Raw genomic sequence first — 17,774 nt, 5'->3', positions numbered from 1 at the left:
TTTCCCCAAAGATGTCAGTGTTCCACCTGTAGTGGTTTTGTATTTACCTTCAAATCATGGATGGAAATGTTGATCGTTTTCAACTATTGATTCCTGCAGAAACCAACCAAAATAACCAAACAGCATTTCCAGCTGACAACTATTTCTCCTATACACTAAAAGTTCTTAGTTCACTTAACTATGCTTTATTGACTTGGCATAGCACATCTTCTTAATCAATACAGCATACTCTAATTTCCTTTATATCAATAGGTCATGCCTTACAAATTGTGTACTGTAATGTTATGAATTCACTTTATCGAACACAACTTTTTTAGCAAACAGTGCTGAGTATCATATTCCAAAGGGCATGTTCCTAACCTATAACTCACTATTAGCAATCATCTGTATCAGATTTTCCACTATTTTTCATCAAATAGTTGTCAGCTGCCTGGCCTTTAGAACCTTTAGGGTTTCTCCACTTTAAACACAGCCACTGTGTTGGTACCTTAACACTCCTGTGCTATTCCTACAATGATCAAAGAGTAATTAAAGCCAAATTTCAGTAGGCTGAAGTTGTGCAGCATTTATTATCTTTTGGGGTAATGAAAGATTATAAAATATGGAAGTGGACAGAAGAAAACTGTATCTTGAACAGGGCAAGCACAACAATGGTTGATAAGGTAGGTTGGGGAGCTGGAAGAAAGACATGAGGGGTAAGTGATGTAGAGAGCAGGAAAAGTACAAAATGAGTAGTATGAAGGTGATGTTGCTGAGAGAAGGATGAATGAAAGGTGTTTACCAGGTGATGGGTAGCAGAAAGGGAAAATTAATGAAGAAGATAAGTAATAGTAGAATTCCACTGGGTGAGAAGACGCTGGCAAAAGACAGTTGGGATGCTGGGAAGGATTAGCAACAGCATAATCCTGGGGACTGGAAAGAGGTAGTAAAGTAAGGAGAGCTTCTAACCTCTAACTCTCTACTTGCTACCTTCCTTCCAGGATTAAAATGTGCACCTAGAAGGACACTGGGGGATTAGGAGGTATGTGTTGCTACGGAAGAGTTAAAGTGGTGATAAGAAATGGGAGATGGAAGATCTTAGAGTGGTAACCAGGCATCTAAGAGCATGAAGGACGATCTCTTAGGATCTGAGAGCAGTACGGGGAAGGAGGTGTGCTCAACGCCATCATCACTGCCCAGCTACCAACTGCAGCCACATGCTGGAGGCTTCCCAGCACCTCCACCCCGCCGGCCTGAAGCCACCCTTCAAGGGTCCTGGTGGAGGCCCAGGCAGCATCTAGGGGTGGTCTCTGCCATGTACAGGTTGTCCTGAGATGGCAGCAGGCTCTGTCATGCCCCTGCTTTCCCACATCAAGCAGGCCCCACAGACATTTTATTATGAAGGAAAAAGAGCCACATACACAAACACAAAAGTACATATTTTGCTCTATTTTGAGACAAGGTAGGCGCTGCAGCACCTAGAAAACACCTTGGAGTCCCTGTGGCCAGGAAGCGACTGGGTGCTTCACACGCAGACAGTCATTTACAAAAGAAAGATATTTTCAAGCCCCAAGGAAGCACAAGCAGGTGGCACTGGGCAGCACTCAACCATGGGGCAAGGACCATCAGTTGGAGGAGCTTGGCTCCATGTCAACAAAGAAGTTGCTCTCTGCATCACCACATCACCACGGCCTCTCACACCCAGGCCACCATGGTGCCCCAGACTCTGAAGTCCCTTGCAGGGTGAGACCTGCCATCTCGCCCCTGTGGGAAGCAGGCTCTAGGGCTTCACTGCAGCCTCCTGGCTGTTGCCATTCTCCAGCCGCCAAGGGCTATCGACATAGCGCAGCACCACGCTGACGGGGCAACGCTTGGCAGGATCTAGGGCTAGCAGGCTCCGCAGCATCAGGGCAGCCTCGGCTGTCAGGCGTTTCCAGTGGCGGGGCAGGTCCTCTTCCAGGCCTGTCTCCTGCCACTGCATGAAATCCTCAAAGAAAGGGTCCTCTGGCAGGCTCTGCTCCCAGGGGAAGTAGCCAGTCAGCAGGCAGAAGAGCAGCACGCCAAAGGCCCAGGCATCCAAGCTGGTGTCGATGGGTACCCCCTGGGCATCAGCGGTGTTGCTCAGCTCCGGGGCGGTATAGGGGATTACCCCAGCCACCAGCTTGAGCTTGGTACCCTTGGGCCGTGTAAGCCCGAAGTCAGTCAGCTTGATGCGCCGACACTCGGGATCGAAAAGCAGCACGTTCTCAGGCTTGATGTCCCGGTACACGAGCCCTCGGCTGTGGATGAACTCCAGCGCGCTCACGAGCTGCTTGGCACACTGCTTAGCGGCTGGCTCGGGGATCCCGTCCTGCCCAGAGAGACAGACAGGCAGTGCAGCACACTCATGACACCTTGGCAGCCCTGCTAGCTACACTTCCACCTGCCTGCTCTGCACTGGGGAAGACCTTTGTATTTCTGGTGTTGCAAGCCTGAAGCTGTTTCAATGCTGTAGACACCAATGCAACAGCCCGTTGCCCTTACCTCCATCTGACCCAGCCAGCCCGCACAGTGCGCAAATGCTACAGTCCCAGTCCCCATGGCCTTGTATCAGCACTCACCCGGGGTTTGATGATAGAGATGAGGTCTTTGTGCAGTGCTGGTTCATAGAGGAAGCCATAGTACTGACTGGACTCGATGGCAATTCCAAACATTCCGATGATGGCAGGGTGGGTGGCAAGGGAAAGTGCCACACAATACTCATACAGGAAGGTGTGCAGCTTGGTACTGGCTTTGGGTAGCAGCTTGAGAGCCATAGGAGTTCCTGGGAATGGGAAGAGTGGGTTAGACTCCCCTGAAAGTCACTCTCCTCAAGGCAAACTGAGAGGACACTGAGCAGCCATGGGGCTGGACACCCACAGCCACAGGGAGGTCTCTGACCCAAAGCTTTGTGTGGATATACCCTGTGGACACCAGATCTGGGACCAGGTATTACCACTGGTGTGGGTTTTGAGCCAGTCAGTGCATGGGAGCACTGGGCAGCGCAAGAGAAACTCAGGCTACGTGGGCCCACCAGCCTGAACTGGGACTACTGGCGAAGAGTAGTGTCAGGGCTCTGTGGGCACTATTAGGCCTTAATGGCCTTGCCCAACTCCACCTAAGACCTCTACTCACACGCTCTCTACATGGGCCTTAGGGCACCATTTAAGCACAGGCCTGGGGCTTCACTCCCTGCCTGAGCTACATGGTGGGAGTGCTGTTTTCCAGCTATGTCACATCCGTGTCAATGCCTAGTCCTATTGATCCTGACTTGTGGATTGACTTCCCAGCTTGACCCTGTACCCGCTTCATCACTGTAACTTTGCCTGATGTTCTGGGCTGTCCCCCGGGCACAATGGGATGCTGCCCGGCTGGGGAGATCCTGTCCTCAGCGTTCCCTGGGGAGCCCCCATGGTGCCTGGCCCCAAGGAACCACCAGCCCACCCAACACCCTGGTGAGTGAAGAGGAGACAAGGCATAGTGGTTGACAGGGCAGTCAGTTCCTTACCTCTCTGCCTGTGGGTCACTAACATCACGTGGCCATACTTGCCCCTGCCCAGCTCCCGAATAACCTCATAGTGCTCAGCCACCTCGGTGCGCACCAGGCTCTGAGCTGTGATCTCCAGGAGCTCCTCTAGCATGGTTGGTGCCGCTGTCCCTGCTGCTGCTGCAGCCACAGCTGAGCTCTCAGCCATCGATGAGTGCTGCAGAAACACCACAGCCCGGGTCAGGAACATCACAACATGCACAGAGAAAACCAGGTGAAACTCGCCACGCAAACCATGCCATGGCAGCGGGTGCTTCTGCCACTTGGAGCCTGAGTGCTTTCACAGCTGTGCTAGAGTTGAGCTTGTGCTTTTATACAGTACACCCCTGGGCAGAGCCCCTCATCATGTAACAGGTCCCCATGTAGAAGAGAACCTCCATCAACCCTCTAATCCTTTCTGGCCTCCAGACAGATGTTTGACTCTTAACTGTAGTCCTGGAGCCTCTCTTTTCAAGGACCTGGATCACCTTTCTGTGTCAGCTTGGCTTTCAGGCCTCCTCTTATTCTAGTCTCCAAGGTGTTAGGCAACAAGCAAAAACATAACAGTCCCTGATTATCAAGCATGAGTGACCCACTCATCTTACTCTCCTTAGCCTACTGCAGCAAGACCATGTCTCTCTACTCAGAAACCCACCCTCGCTTCTTACTGAAGAAAGTCCTTGAGGCAGCAGCAGAGACAGACTTGCTCCTTAGGCAGCGGCACAGCTAGCCTATGACAAAAAAGGGATTACTAGTCAGGCAGTGTGCTCAGAGCAAGCCAAAGGGAGCTCAGTACCTCACATGCCTGCTGACATTTCTGACCCAAAGTCACTCATCTGTGCAGCCAAGAAACCCAGGCAGGAAGGAAGCTTGGACATCAATGGCATTCTGACCTACAGCCAGCTGCTTCAGACCCATTTCAGAGAAATGCTTTTTCAGCCCCCCAGCCAGCTACAAGGCAACATTTTAAGGCACCTACCGCAGCACTCTCCCCCTGACTACCTCCCTGTGCTCTGAACGCAGGCACCCTGGGCCTGGGAGACCCTCCTGGCTTTGGAGCAAGGTCACAGAACCAAAATCACAGCATGGTTGAGGTCAGAAGGTACCTCTAGAGATCACCTAGTGCAGTCTCCTGCTCAGAGGAAAGTTAACTATAGCAGGTTACTCTGGACTGTGTCCAGCCCAGTTCTGGTTATCTCCAAGGATGGAGGCTCCACAACTGCTCTGGGCAACTTGTTCCAGTGTTCAATCACCTTTATGGAAAAAAAGTTTTTTCTTATGCTTAAATAGCAATTCTGCATTTGAGGCCCACTGCCTTTTGTCTTGTCACTCAACACCAGTAAGAAGAATCTGACAGTGTCTTTTTTACAGGTATTTATACACATCAACAAGGTGATCCCATCAAGCTTTCTGTTTTTGAGGCTAAACAAGTCCCAGCTCTCTTAGTGTCTCCTTGTCTAAGAGATGCTTCACTATCTTAATCATTTTCAGAGACTGGATTCATTCCAGTATTGTCCACATCTCTTTTCACTGAAAAGCCCAGAACTGGACCCAGATGTGGCCTCACTAGTGCTGAGTAGAGAGGAAGGATCATCTCCACTGACCTACTGGCAACAATGCCTAATGCAGCCCAGGGTGCAACCCAACAACCCAAGAGCATGAGGGTTGCAGCATTCTCGGATATGTCATAAACACTGTGCAGTGAGACAGAGCTCTAGTGTAAAATTGCTGGCTCACCCCTGCACCTGCAAACTCAGGACCTCTTCCCATCAAGCATCCTGACACACGACACCTTCAGGGGAGGGAATAAGACCTCACATTGCTAAAAAGGAAGATGGCATCCTGGGAATATGAGTGGGAACAGAAAGCATGAAGCCTTTTCCCTTCGTTTTTACATTGTTCTGTCTGTGACCAGAGCTTATTACAGTTCCTTCAATTTTCAATTTCCAGTAATTTTCAATTAATCTGGTCATTCTAAAGAATCCACTAATTTAGCAACAGAATTATTTAAAACCAGGAAAACTACAAAAGGGCTGGATTTTCACACGAGACTGGGACTGCCTGTGGCAAAGTTCCCTTTCTTTGCCTTCCCTCTTTCCTAGACTGCATTAAGTCTTACCCAGTTCAGAAGTACAAAGTAATTTGCCCTACTTTTCTTCAAAGGCTTTGGCTTGGTGTGAGAGCCAACAGCAGTGAAAGTTAGTAAAGTCTGTGGGGAGTTCAACAATGAACTAGTGTATGCACGGGAGGGGAATGAATGGAAGGCTGGTGAGAAACTCACAGAGAAAGACAGTCTGGAAAGTATTTTAGAGATTTTGCTCTGATGTCCTCCTGCTTGCTGCCCAGCCAAACCAGTGTTGCCACATTTAAGTGTTAAAACATATAGCTGAAAGAGTGTTTTAAAGAGACCTAGCTAGGAATAGGAAGAAAAAAAACCCTTAAAGTGTAATAGACTTTTGAAAGACATAGACCTCCCTTGATGTTAAATAGGCTAAAGCCACGCTAAGCACGGAGTGAAACAACAGGAGAGATGTCAGCTTGCCTTGTGCAGAACACATTAGATTCATATTCGGGGGGAGGGGAAAAACACAATTAAAAGATCTCTTCTTTAAGACAGTGTTTCTCCTGTATCAAATTCATGTTCATGGACAAGTTCTTGTTAGCAAATGGTTCACGATCTTCTTGGATAACTTTATTTCTCAAACTTGAGTTAGATAAAATTTCTTCCCTTGTAGGCTGGCCACCTGTTAGTGCTATCCAACCCAAAGGTTAGAATCTTCTCGGTGCATCCACTCACTGTATTAATTAATAATGATGTAATTTTAAAATATTTATTAATTAATTTTATTTGTATTATTTATTATCTGACTCATCTATTCTATTTTTAAATGACTCATTACTTCTATTTACTGTATAAAAACTTCCTTTTGTAAATGGGAGGATATGCTTCTCTGAATATTCTTGGTTCTTACTCCAGATCTGGGAGTCAAAACCTTTCAGTCCATAAGCTTTTGCAGTTAAAAATAATCCCCCAAACTCTTTCGTCCTTCCACTTCACGTTTCAAGTGGACTGCAGTATAGGTGCCAAGGATCCTTACTTTCATGCATGGCCCCACTGGCATGGGAGGGCAGATTGTTTAGGTACAGAATAGACCATCAAAGTAAAATAGCCAGCATGGAAAAAAGATCAGCCAGAGGATATGGGTAGAATGTCTTGTGGGACAATGACAATACTGTGGGTCTGACGAGGGCTCCATATGAAGGAAGCCCCAGCTGCAGTCACTCCAGAAAAGTCTGCAGGCTTTGGCCATTGCTGCCCTTGAAGAAACTGATTACACTACACAGTCCATACTTCAGGAAATAGCGAAAGCTGTCAGGTCTTTCTCTGAGATACCACTGCCATTACATCGGAAGCTAAGTGAGGTCCATATCGGGGTCACCAGTGTGTAGAGCATGTCTGGGTACTCTGTACCTACCTCTGTTACCTTCTAGAGTGCCATCTGCCTTTTGCAGAGTGACAAACACTGAGGAGGAGGCCATCAGCGCTCTGGCCAGGATACACCCACTGTTTTGCTGTGCTGTATTGAAGTCAGCAGGCAGGCTCCTATTCAAAACTGTTCTTTCATCCACTATCCTTCCTGCGCTTCATCCGTGCTATAGGTCTTATTTCCAGGCTGTTAACATGTGAGAAACCCTAATTCCCCACAGGAGTTTCTCATTAGAGCAGCAAGAAATTCACTTCCTTTCTACCACCAGGAGATGCCTTTCAACTTCTTGAGGAGCTGAGGAGGAGCTAGCTTATGGAGACACAATGTCTTAGCTAGGTAATGTTATTCTGGTTCTTCAGCCAAAATGGTTAATATATTTGGCCCACAAAAGCACTCCATACATGTCAAGAGCCAAGGACTGTGTAATCTCTGTATAACAGAAATAGTGTTATGATGGCAGAATCACAGAGGTGTTTAGGCTGGAAGGGGACCTTTTGACACCTGCTAATCCAATTCCTCAGCTCAAGCAGCAGCAGCTGAAGCAGGTTATATAGGAAGGTATCCAGTCAGGTTTTTAGTATCTCCACAGATGGAGACTCCACAACCTCTCTGGCTGACACACTGAGAAGCTGCACTGCCTCATATATCCATCATGACTACAGAGTTTTTCCAAATTACTGAGGGCACTGGGGGAAAAGCTCCAATTCCTCTTCACTTCCCTTTCTGGGTGTTGCCTGCTGTATTTCTGCCTAAATACTTTCACACCAGCTTTTATAAATCTCATTTTGCTCAAATGGATTTAGTGTATCAAGTAATTCAGATCACTTGGTGTCTCTGTCGTTATCCAACCACCACAGTCATTCTGTCTAGGGGCTGTGGAAGGACCGTATCCATGGAGGTTTCCCATCAACCTCTAAATCACTGGTGGGAGTTTGGAGCAGTTTGCAGCCCAGTATTGGCTCAAACAGCACCTGCCAGAAACATCCCATTCACTGACCATTCTCTGAAAGCTGTCTGTACAAATTAATCATGCCATTGGTCAAAATCCATAAGCCTCATATTTTTAATGGATTTAAAAATAAGCACAGTACAGTGGAAATTATTGTCTTTTATTGGTGTCCTAACTCCACATGATTAATTTTGTTTGTCCTGACACTGTTAGAATACTTTTACCTTTGTCATTGATCTAGAAGAAAGCACTGAAATCATCCAGAAAATGTTCATAAATGACACAAAATGGGTTTGGGTAGATAATGCATTGCTTGATAAAACTAGTGCATGCACATACATGCCTATGAAAGCTTTTCAAATGACCAAAGAATTCAGGAATTTAGCCTGGCATTGCGTGACAGGAAACAAAAACATCATATTAATAAAATAAATCTAAGTTCTTCATGTTGCTTTGTAAATAAAATGGTCACTATGTAAACCCAGAAACAGATCTGGTATAGCCTCACTTTGCAGGCCTTAATATGTAGGATGATACAGACTTGCACTAGAAAGAATCTATAGTGATATAGATACACATCTATAAGGACAGAGATGCAACCCTAGAAGATTAGTGCTACAAGGGTTACTGATGCTACTTTTGCATTTACTTTGCTGAAGAGAATGTCCAAGAAGTGTCAGACACAGGAATCAGCAGCAGCAAGAGGCAAAATAGCGTTTTTCTGACGCTAAATTAGGAAAAAGAATAAAAATAGATATAGCCGCTCAGCTTCACATAGACCGAGACAGATCATAATAAGCGATCTGTTCTGAGGTGAAGTGCCTCCTACTGTGAACTCTGGTTTCTGCAGAGGTTCCTACACACAGATGCCCTGAGACAGTCTGAAATTTAATCTCTGAAAATCAGCTGAGTTAGGAAAGCTGTATTTCTGAAAAGCCGGCCACCTGCTGATGACATCTTCACTAGAATTGAGAATACTGTGCACCAGTGGGGTTTGTGTTTTGATTAGAAATATTCCTTCCATGGGCTCTGCTTTGCACTCTTATTTATTTACTTTTCTGTGATTTTTCTTTTACAATGTTAAAAACATACTGATGTGAAAGGATGGTTTCTAGGGTAAATTTCCTGAACTCCTCCGGAGGCTAGCTGATGGGTGAACAGAACTAGCTACTGGATGCTTTCTATATTTTAATGGATCAGTGAAACCATAGTTCAGCAAGCTTGAGCTGGTGTTCATGGTTTGATGGAAAAAGGACTAGAGAAGAACCATGAGAATGACAGAATGACAGTGGGGCTTCCAATTACAGGGGAAACTTCCAGGGGAGCAGTCTTTTTACCTTATCAGAGAGCAAAGAAGTTACTCCATCATCTATGTGTACCTTTGTGGGCACTAGAATTTCACTACAAGGGGTTCTCCCTTGGTAAAAGCATTATAATTAATAAAAGCTTTACAATAAAACCAATAGCTGAAGCTGAAACGAGGCAATTTCAGACCTCAGTTGCAGTGCATATTTTGTGAAGAAGGACATTTATCCTTGAAAATCTCATCAAACAGAATATCCTTCCATCTCTGGAACTTTCAACTCAAGAATGGCACTATTTTTTTCCCTATAATGTCCTCTCTAGTGCAAACCACACTTAATACACACAAGGGACCTGAACAGATTACCTCTGTGGTTGTTTCTGGCCTTTCTGTGGGCAGGTTTATGGGGTTCTTTCTGAAAGCGGTCAGCAGGCTAGTGCTTAATCTCCCTGTGGAGAACCGCATCACTGTCCCTTACAGAAACGCGTATCGCTCTTCTCGGGCAGAAACACCTAACAGCCTCCCCAGTGAGAGCCCTGTAAGTCTCTCCCCAGCAAGCAGTACACCACAGTCTCTATCCACACAGCAGCCTCCTCGGGCAGAAGATGGCACACAGTCTCACTGGGACCAAGCCCCATCACACCCTCCTCCCAAGCAACCAGCCGGTACTATGGCACCATCCGACCGGACACAACTAGACAAAAAGCAACCTTTTGGGGCAGAGCCACCCAAGGAGCTCACCATCAACCTGATGTGGGAAATGGGTGCACTCCACGTTGCGCCAGCACACTATGCCAGAGTCTCCAAAACCAGTTTGTGAGAGGTGGGTGCCCTTCTATGCTCCTGCCCAGCCTCCTTCATCCCGCCACGCTGTCACTTCTCTTCCCACACTCCTTCCCTGTCCGCAGGAAGCCGCTCACCTTCTCCAGCAGCACAGCACTGACAGCCAGCCGTGGACTCCCTCGCTTCTCCAGCCGCAGACTCCAGGCTGGGTTCAGCCTGCACGGAGCAGCCGGAGGGGGCTGCCAGGCATTACGGGGCTAAGCGTGACGCTCCGCCCCTTCCCCCTGCCTCTGGTCCTGGGGGCACGCTGCCGCCCTGCTGAAGGTGACCTCCCGGAGGGAAGAAAAGAGGGGGAGCCGGGGAAGAAAAGGGGGTATCCATCTGCCCTCTCTATGGAGAGGGAGGTGTTGCATGGGTCAGAGTGAGTGGTTGTTTCTGCTCTAGCTGTACCATCATAAGCCCAAGGGACCCTTCAGCAGACCCACCCTTTTCAGCCCTTCCCTCCAGCTCGGGCTCTCATTACAGCTGAGGGAGTAAAGCGGTTCCCTGGGCTAGTGCATGGGCCTTGCGCTGGAGCTGTGCCAAGTGAGAGTCCCTGATGGCAGGGCTCAGAATGACTGTGGGCTGCCAGAGCTTGCCCTTGGCTACCAAGACAGCCCGTGTCAGTGAGCGTTAGAGACCAGGCACAAACTACAGCTGGTTCAAGGTCCCTTCAAGGGGCCCAGTGGGGTCAGACTCCTCACACACACCGTTACCACAGAGCATTACGATGAAGCTGAAATCATTAATGACAACTACAGTGACTGGAAGGCATTTCGCCCGTTCTCAGTACCTGCACCCAGGCTATAGTCCTGTGCCAAAGTCCGCTTTCTTCCATGTGAGCATGGAGAGGAAAGCAGCTCCTGGGGTCAGGGACACAACACAGGTCCTAGATCTTGGCTCTGAGGCAGTTTTTTTCTCCTGGGGAGACAGATCAGTTTGTGTATCTGCAGCAGTGATGTGTGCAGCTGTGACACAGGCCTCCTTGTTCCCTAGAGCTGGGGCCACGCAGGGGACCTGTAGGGCTTGAGCTTCCCTGCTAAGCCTCTGCGCTCTCTCTGGGGGCACAGCTTCATGAGGAAGGCTGAGAGGACAGAGGTAAAAGACAGTGTCCCAGAAGAGAGCAGAGCAGCCCCATAACCATAAGTACTCTGGGTCTCCAGCACAGGTAATTGCTCTCTCTTCAGAGAGCAGGCAAGAAGATTCAGTCCTGAGTAGCAGTGAGGCTCCCAGCCGTCTCTGTGCTTCTGGATAAGATGTGGGGAGTGAGGTTATGGTGCTGATGGCCTACAGGTCTAGTGCCACTCCAGGCTGCTCCTTCACATTCATTCTTGAAGGATGCTCCACAGACTGGGAAAGGCCTTCAATGTGCTGGGTTAAAGCAGGTACAGTGAAGGGCCCTAATCAAGAAGGACTCCCACACCTCTTTAATACTTCCTTCTCTTCCCTTATCCTTCTTCCTTAGCATACACACAACAGCCCACTTCACTCCCATTAGAATAGCAACAGTTCTTCAGGTACACACCATACACAGCTCTAAAGGATTAGGGTTGTCAGTGCTCAAGCTAGATGATACCAGAGGAACGGTTGCAAGTGGAACACTGCCCCTTCAAAGAGAAATTAGCCCTGCTCTAGCAAGCACCTGAAGAGCCCCTGGGGAGAGTGGCTGTTCCAACACACGGTTAGCAGGACACTCAGTTTCTCCAGTGTTGCCTTTAGTGTGAACTGTTTTTCACAGTGTCCCTAGCCAATGACTCTGGTGATTTCCACAGGAGATAAGTTGGGTGAGGAGGTTTGTGCTGCTGTTTCAGAGTTACAGAAACCCACATCATTCCATACTACGAGAGGCACCAACAGCATCTAGAGTGATGGAAGATTTGATGCCATTTGAACCCAAGAGAGCACTCTTTGGTGGTATGAAGGCTTATTAGCAAGGGCATGTGTGAGAGAAAGCTGCTAAAATACAGACATCAAGCTCCTTTACCAGAATCTAAATGGCACTGCTGTTTCAATATTGTAGTCTGTGGCAGTACTCAGTTTATCTGTATATATTCAAATGGATCATAAGCATTTACCCTATGCATCACTGATGGCAGCTTTTCATACAGTTGTGGGAATCGCCGGGAGACAAGCTCATCAGATGATGACCGACAAATCTCATTTATTGCTAAGCAGATGGATACTTATATACCTTGCTTGCATGTTTATAGTTTGGTTACAGAGAGATCATTGGCTTATAGCTTTTACATGTTACAAGATCATTGGTTTATAGCTTCTACATTTTTGCAGCTACACCGTGAACCCCCCCCCCCCCCCCCCCCATCCTCCTTCTCATGCACTTATCACTTAGTGGCCTTGGCTGTGATTGGTCATAGTATGTTGCTGTTTGCCGGTGTCCTTCATTTCCTCATTATCTGGCGTGAGAGGTTTGCACCATGCTCTACACAGATGTCTTGTTTCAGCTCGTTGATGGGAATGTGACCTTTTGACCTTTTTCAACAAGCCAATCCTCCACATACAGTCACTATACCTTAATTTCCAGCACTCAGTTTTACTCAGGCCTGTTCAGGGCCAGCTTTGCCTGATGCTGAGATGGAAATAGCTCTTTGACTTTCCCCATTAACTTCCTACTTCTTCTGCTAACAATTCTGTGAGCTGCCAAGACTTTCCTTCTCTTCAGCTTCAGCAAGCAGGCCAGCAAGCCATTCTGCAGTGTGCTACAGGGTGCTGCAGGGTGCTGTAGGGTGCTGTAGGGTGAGGGGTGCCTCCTGGACAGAGAGCTGAGGCCCTTGGTTCTCCTCGGCACAGGCAGGGTGCTCAGAGGAGTCCGCCAGCTGCGCCGACCATTTGTGCTGAGGTCATTCAGAGCTACCCCATCGCTGAGGAATCTGCTGGCCTCCTTCCTGACAGTGCCGTACAGCATCCCACCTCGCCTGCCAGCTATCACAGCATGCTCGTGCTGAGCCCAGGCCCTGCTCCCCAGGGGTACTTCCCAGCCATGCTCCCCAGCTTTGGCAAAGCCCCTTGCACCCAAAGCCTCTGGTCAGCCACTGATCGCGATATCTGCTCCAAACACCCTGCATTGGGTGCAGAGTGGTTGCGAGAGGCAGTGCTAATCCACTGGAATCTGTGAGCACTGATCCAAATGCCTCAGAGCAATGCTGAGGCAGTGCTCTTCCACCCCAGCACAGGGAGAGGCACTCACAATAGCTGTATTTTTAACCTTTTCTACTGTAATCTCTCCCAGCCTGTCCTCCAGGGCTTAAAACAATATACAATAACCAGTATTTAGGATGCACATTAGGCTTCTTCCTCAAGCTGAATGACTTTCTTGTCATCACAGGTACAGCCAGGCACTGCCCAGGTGCCAGGGTGGGCTTTTCCCATAGTTTTGCACAAGGTGAGAGCAGGACAAGCCCAGGGATAGACTTGGGTTCCGCTGAGCTTATTCATCAGATGAGTTTGTGGTGACGAAGCAGGTCCAAGGTCCAGCTGAGAAGCTGCGGGTCAGGGTCAGTCCCAGCAGTGGTAGCCAGTGCCAGACACAGCCCAGTGATTGCCAGGCAGGTCTGAGGTCAAGCCAGGAAATCAGTCCATGTGCCAGGCTCCAGACACACAGTGTCTATGGACAGACACAGCTGTGAAAGAGATGGAGGTAACCATGATACAGTTCAGGCAAAGACTAAAAACCCAGGGCTGAGCTGAAATGGGGCTCCTGATCTCATGGGCAAAGGTTGCAGGTAGAGGCTGGTCAAAGACATCAAGACCTATCAGTGCCCTTGGGACAAGACAAAACTACGGCTCCTGCCTACTTCTCAATTTTTCAGCAGCTTCATGTCTGCCTCTAACAATGGGCTGGAAGGCAAAGGGTGCTTCTAGTCCCTGAGGAACACTGATCCCTCCTGTGCTTCCTCACCTCATTTCTACAGCTTCATCTTCACAGAGCAGCCGGCCAGCTCCCTGCAAAGTGTCTTCCACCAACCAGCCCCTAGGGACCAGTGCTGCTGCAACAGTGTCCTAGCGTCACTGTCTCATCTAATGCCAAGGCACTGCACAGGCATCTCTTTGGGCTGTCCACAAAATTAGGAGGCAGAGAGAGGTCCCACATGGGGTACCAGCAGTGAGTGCCTGCTTTCTGACACATCTGGGTTGCCAGGGAGGGGCTGGGAATGCTCATGGGTGAACATTTGGGGCACACAGGTCAGCTGGGCTCTGGCACTGGCGATGGGTATCATAGTATCACAGCGCCAGGAGGCCCCTCTTGAGGCCAGTTCATGCTTGCCCAGGGCAGCTTCAGCCAACGTCATTTCTGGAAAAATGTTCTCCTGGGGTAATGATTGGATTTGATGATCTTAAAGGTCTTTTCCAACCTAGTTCATTCTGTGATTCTATGAAAGACATCCAGTGACATAGGCTCCTAGCTGCCTGCAACCCTGCCTTCTTCTCCAAAGAAAAGATGACAGAGGAGAGAAGCCATAGAGCTATAATAAATAGGTATAATAAAACCTTGAGGGAAATAAATAAGGTGAAAATAAATTACTGCTCACTGTCTCTTCAAAAGATAAGACATGAGAACTAGGGGCAAGTCCAAGCAAGCACAAGGCTTCCTCCTGCAGCACACCTTCAAGCCGTGGACACCTTGCCTCAGGAGAGTGTGGGTAATAAATGCTTACATGGTTTCATAAAATAACTGGATAGAGATGCTGCAGAGGAAATGAACAATTAAATACAAAGATTAAACATCTGTCTCAGGCTGCTGGAGGCTAGGAGTATATATGGGGGATTTACTACGTACTTCCTTGCTCTTTTATTTTCCACGAAGAATTTGCCACTGGACAGTCTCACGGGCAGGATATATCATTAAACAGTGTTTTATTCTGATCTGGTTCAGCCATTCTCATTCATCGCACTAATGAAACGTTCATTAAGCTGCAGCACCCCTCGAGCACAGCTAGCAAGGCAATAAGCCCCATGGCCCTTCTGTGCAACCACTTCTCCCAGAAGAGCCCCATACCTGCTATTTAAATAGCTGGTGAGTGATTGTCCTGGCCTAGCTCATCACCTCTGCAGTCTCTCCCTGCCAGGGTGACAGCTTTCCGATGTGTCAATCTCCTTAACCTGATGAGATGATGTTGCATGGACATGCATGGCAGGGGTAGGGTTTTCAACTTCAACATCTCTGCTACCACAATTCACAGAGAAAAAAAGAGGCAGGACAGCTGTGGCAGCCTTGGGGCAGACCCCATCCCTGCTAGCCTGGGTTTACCTTCCTGCTGTAGGAAGGTAAACCCTGTAGGAGCTGTAGGACGGTAAACCCTGTAGGAGCTGTAGGACTTATCTACTGCTGTGGTCTCTGCAGATATTTCTGGTTGCATAGCCCATGCAGGGAGCTTCTCTCTCAGGGATAATCTGCACATATGACACAAGCTATAGGATGTCCAGCTGTGCTCTGTCCCCAGGGAAGCTCAGGGACAGTTTATGTCTTCCAGAGAAGAGATCACATGAGAACAGGCTTCACTCACTGGAGGTTCAAAGTCCTCCATCATCAGAGAGTCAGAGAGAGCTGCGGGTACAGGGATGTTAGCAGGGTTTGTTCCAGAGATAAAAGGAACTGATCCTCCAGACTAACCCTGAGCTGCGTCACCTTTATACCCTGTCATAGCCAGTGGCTCCATCAGCTCTCAGCAAACCCACATACCTTGTAAAGCATTCCCACACTTTGTGGAGAGCCTTCTCTCTTCTAATCCTCAGTTCTGAATCACAGAACCAGGCAGAAAGGATAAATCCAGGATAAACATGCCCATCCTATTGTGTCTTGAACATATTACTATTTCTGACAGTGCAAACAGAAATCTGTGGGAGGATGCACTGAGCAGGTTTGGAAAGCTCCTGAATAGGCTTGGCCAGTAAGAATGGACATGCCAAGATGCTAAACCAAAATGTATTATCCAGCTCATGCAAAACAGGGAACAGAAAAAAAGTCTTTGGCCTTGAGTGGCAGCTTGTTCTTTTGTACCTCCATCAGTCGATCATAACTCTGGCAATTAAACAGAGCTCTTTCAATTTGCAACACATTTTGGCTTATATTGCACTTACATTCCAACGAAGATAAGTTCAGAATTATTCCAACAAAATTGTGTGCAGTATGAACAGAAGCTAGTCCTAGAAATAAGAAAAAACAAACCAACCCCCCAGAAAACCTACAACCAAAATAAAATAGTAAGAACTTGAATCCACATATCATTTCTTAAAGGATTTTATTTCCTGGATGCTTCTAAAGATACTTTTTTAATAAAAACTCAGTGAGGGAGGTTCTCCACAGACTTCCTAAAACCACACGTGCCAGTAATTTCTGGAGGAACCCAGAGTACCCAAAGTGATTGTGTATCATTGCCCAGCCATCTAGCTTCTTGAGATATTGCTGCTCTTTACCATTGTGCCCATTTAGTTCAGTACCAGCTCACTTCTGCTGAAAAACCTCACAGCTTGCCTAGGCTAGCAGAGATCATAGGCTTGCACTACAGGAAGCTGGTCTTCTCACACAAGCGCATGTATGAGTTTGCTTAAAGCATCACTATGAGCTTTTGCTCTATGAGTCTTTTGCTCAGATGAAATTCAAAGTGCTTCTCTCCACAGCCACCAACCCAGACTTGTGACCATGGCCAGCTGTCAGTGATAAAAACAGGATATTAAGTAGGTATTTTCCTCCATTAGAAAAGACGCAGATTAAAGCTTCTTCTATAATGGCCATATCAAGTCTTTAAAAACTATCCATCTGTTGGGGTCCCTGTGCTATACTCTGCTAATCCTTCAGAGAAGGAAATGGTTAGGGTATTGGTGATGATCTTGCTGGAGCACAAATTAGGTGCCTCTGTGTAATGCTGCCCAATGGCTCTCAGCCACAGCTTTGAAAGCTGAAAGCCTTCCAGCTAATGCATTATTTTCTTTCAGTGATCTCATGTTTAAAGAATCATTTCCTTTGTCGTAGGCTGTCCCATGGGGTCAGTAAATTCCACATTCAAAGAAGATTTTAATTCCTTGGTGAGTGACAAGCGGGAATGGCAATTTGAGCCCTAATTCCTCTCTGGAGTAGTGAATGGAGCATCTTGTCATTAGTACCTCAGACAGATGCTGTCAACGATATCATGAGAATAGCAAACACCAGCAATCTGAGCCAGCTGGAAAACAATAAGACTTGGGATGGTCCCCTCTGCCCTCCATCAGCCTGCATCCCTCCTACTAGTATAGCATGAAACAGTACAGACATCTTTCTTTCCTTTCTCTTCCAGCTATATTCCTTCTAGACCAACCATTCCCCAGGTTGCTGGGGGGGGGGGGGGAGAAAGAATTAATATTTAAAACTTGTTCCACTTTCTTAATTCCTGATTTATTTCTTTCCTTTCAAATTATTTTCTAGCTCATTGTCTTTCTAAGGAAACATGCTGATATTCTTCTCTTCAGTCCCCTTTGCATGTACCACTTGGCATCAGCCCAGCAGCATAAGGACATCTGGAAGACAGTGAAATAAAGGCCTCGCAAGGGAAGGAGGTGGGTGAGATCACAGAAGAATCACAGATGCCCATTTTTCACCAAGATGCTTTTGTCTTGCTGAGGATTAACTTCCATCATCCCACCAACTTTGCTGTCTACTCCCTGTCATTATCCCGGGTTCAGCAATTCCTGGGAATT

At 47.6% G+C, this 17,774-nt stretch overlaps 1 protein-coding gene across 3 annotated transcripts; it reads right to left on the bottom strand.

Annotated features, from left to right (window-relative positions):
* Positions 1 to 1,413: 1,413 nt before the first annotated feature.
* On the bottom strand, positions 1,414 to 10,485 carry LOC136009288 (serine/threonine-protein kinase SBK2-like). 3 transcript variants are annotated; one of them, XM_065669306.1, is made up of 4 exons: positions 10,184 to 10,485; positions 3,506 to 3,701; positions 2,580 to 2,782; positions 1,414 to 2,329 (listed from the first exon to the last, which is right to left on the bottom strand). In XM_065669306.1, the coding sequence occupies exons 2-4, from the start codon at positions 3,690 to 3,692 to the stop codon at positions 1,760 to 1,762; spliced, it is 960 nt and encodes a 319-aa protein (XP_065525378.1). In that variant the 5' UTR covers positions 3,693 to 3,701; positions 10,184 to 10,485; the 3' UTR covers positions 1,414 to 1,759. The 3 variants fall into 3 exon arrangements, with proteins under 3 accessions (XP_065525378.1, XP_065525377.1, XP_065525376.1); XM_065669305.1 differs by lacking the exon at positions 10,184 to 10,485 and adding an exon at positions 10,005 to 10,046; XM_065669304.1 differs by lacking the exon at positions 10,184 to 10,485 and having other exon boundaries at positions 3,506 to 3,734.
* Between the last annotated feature and the right edge of the window lie 7,289 nt (positions 10,486 to 17,774).

The sequence above is a fragment of the Lathamus discolor genome, chromosome 2 (assembly GCF_037157495.1).
Source record: "Lathamus discolor isolate bLatDis1 chromosome 2, bLatDis1.hap1, whole genome shotgun sequence".
In the NCBI taxonomy this organism is placed as follows: Eukaryota; Metazoa; Chordata; class Aves; order Psittaciformes; family Psittacidae; genus Lathamus; species Lathamus discolor.
Note: the sequence above shows the minus strand (reverse complement) of the source record. Positions and strands in the feature narration are given on the sequence as shown.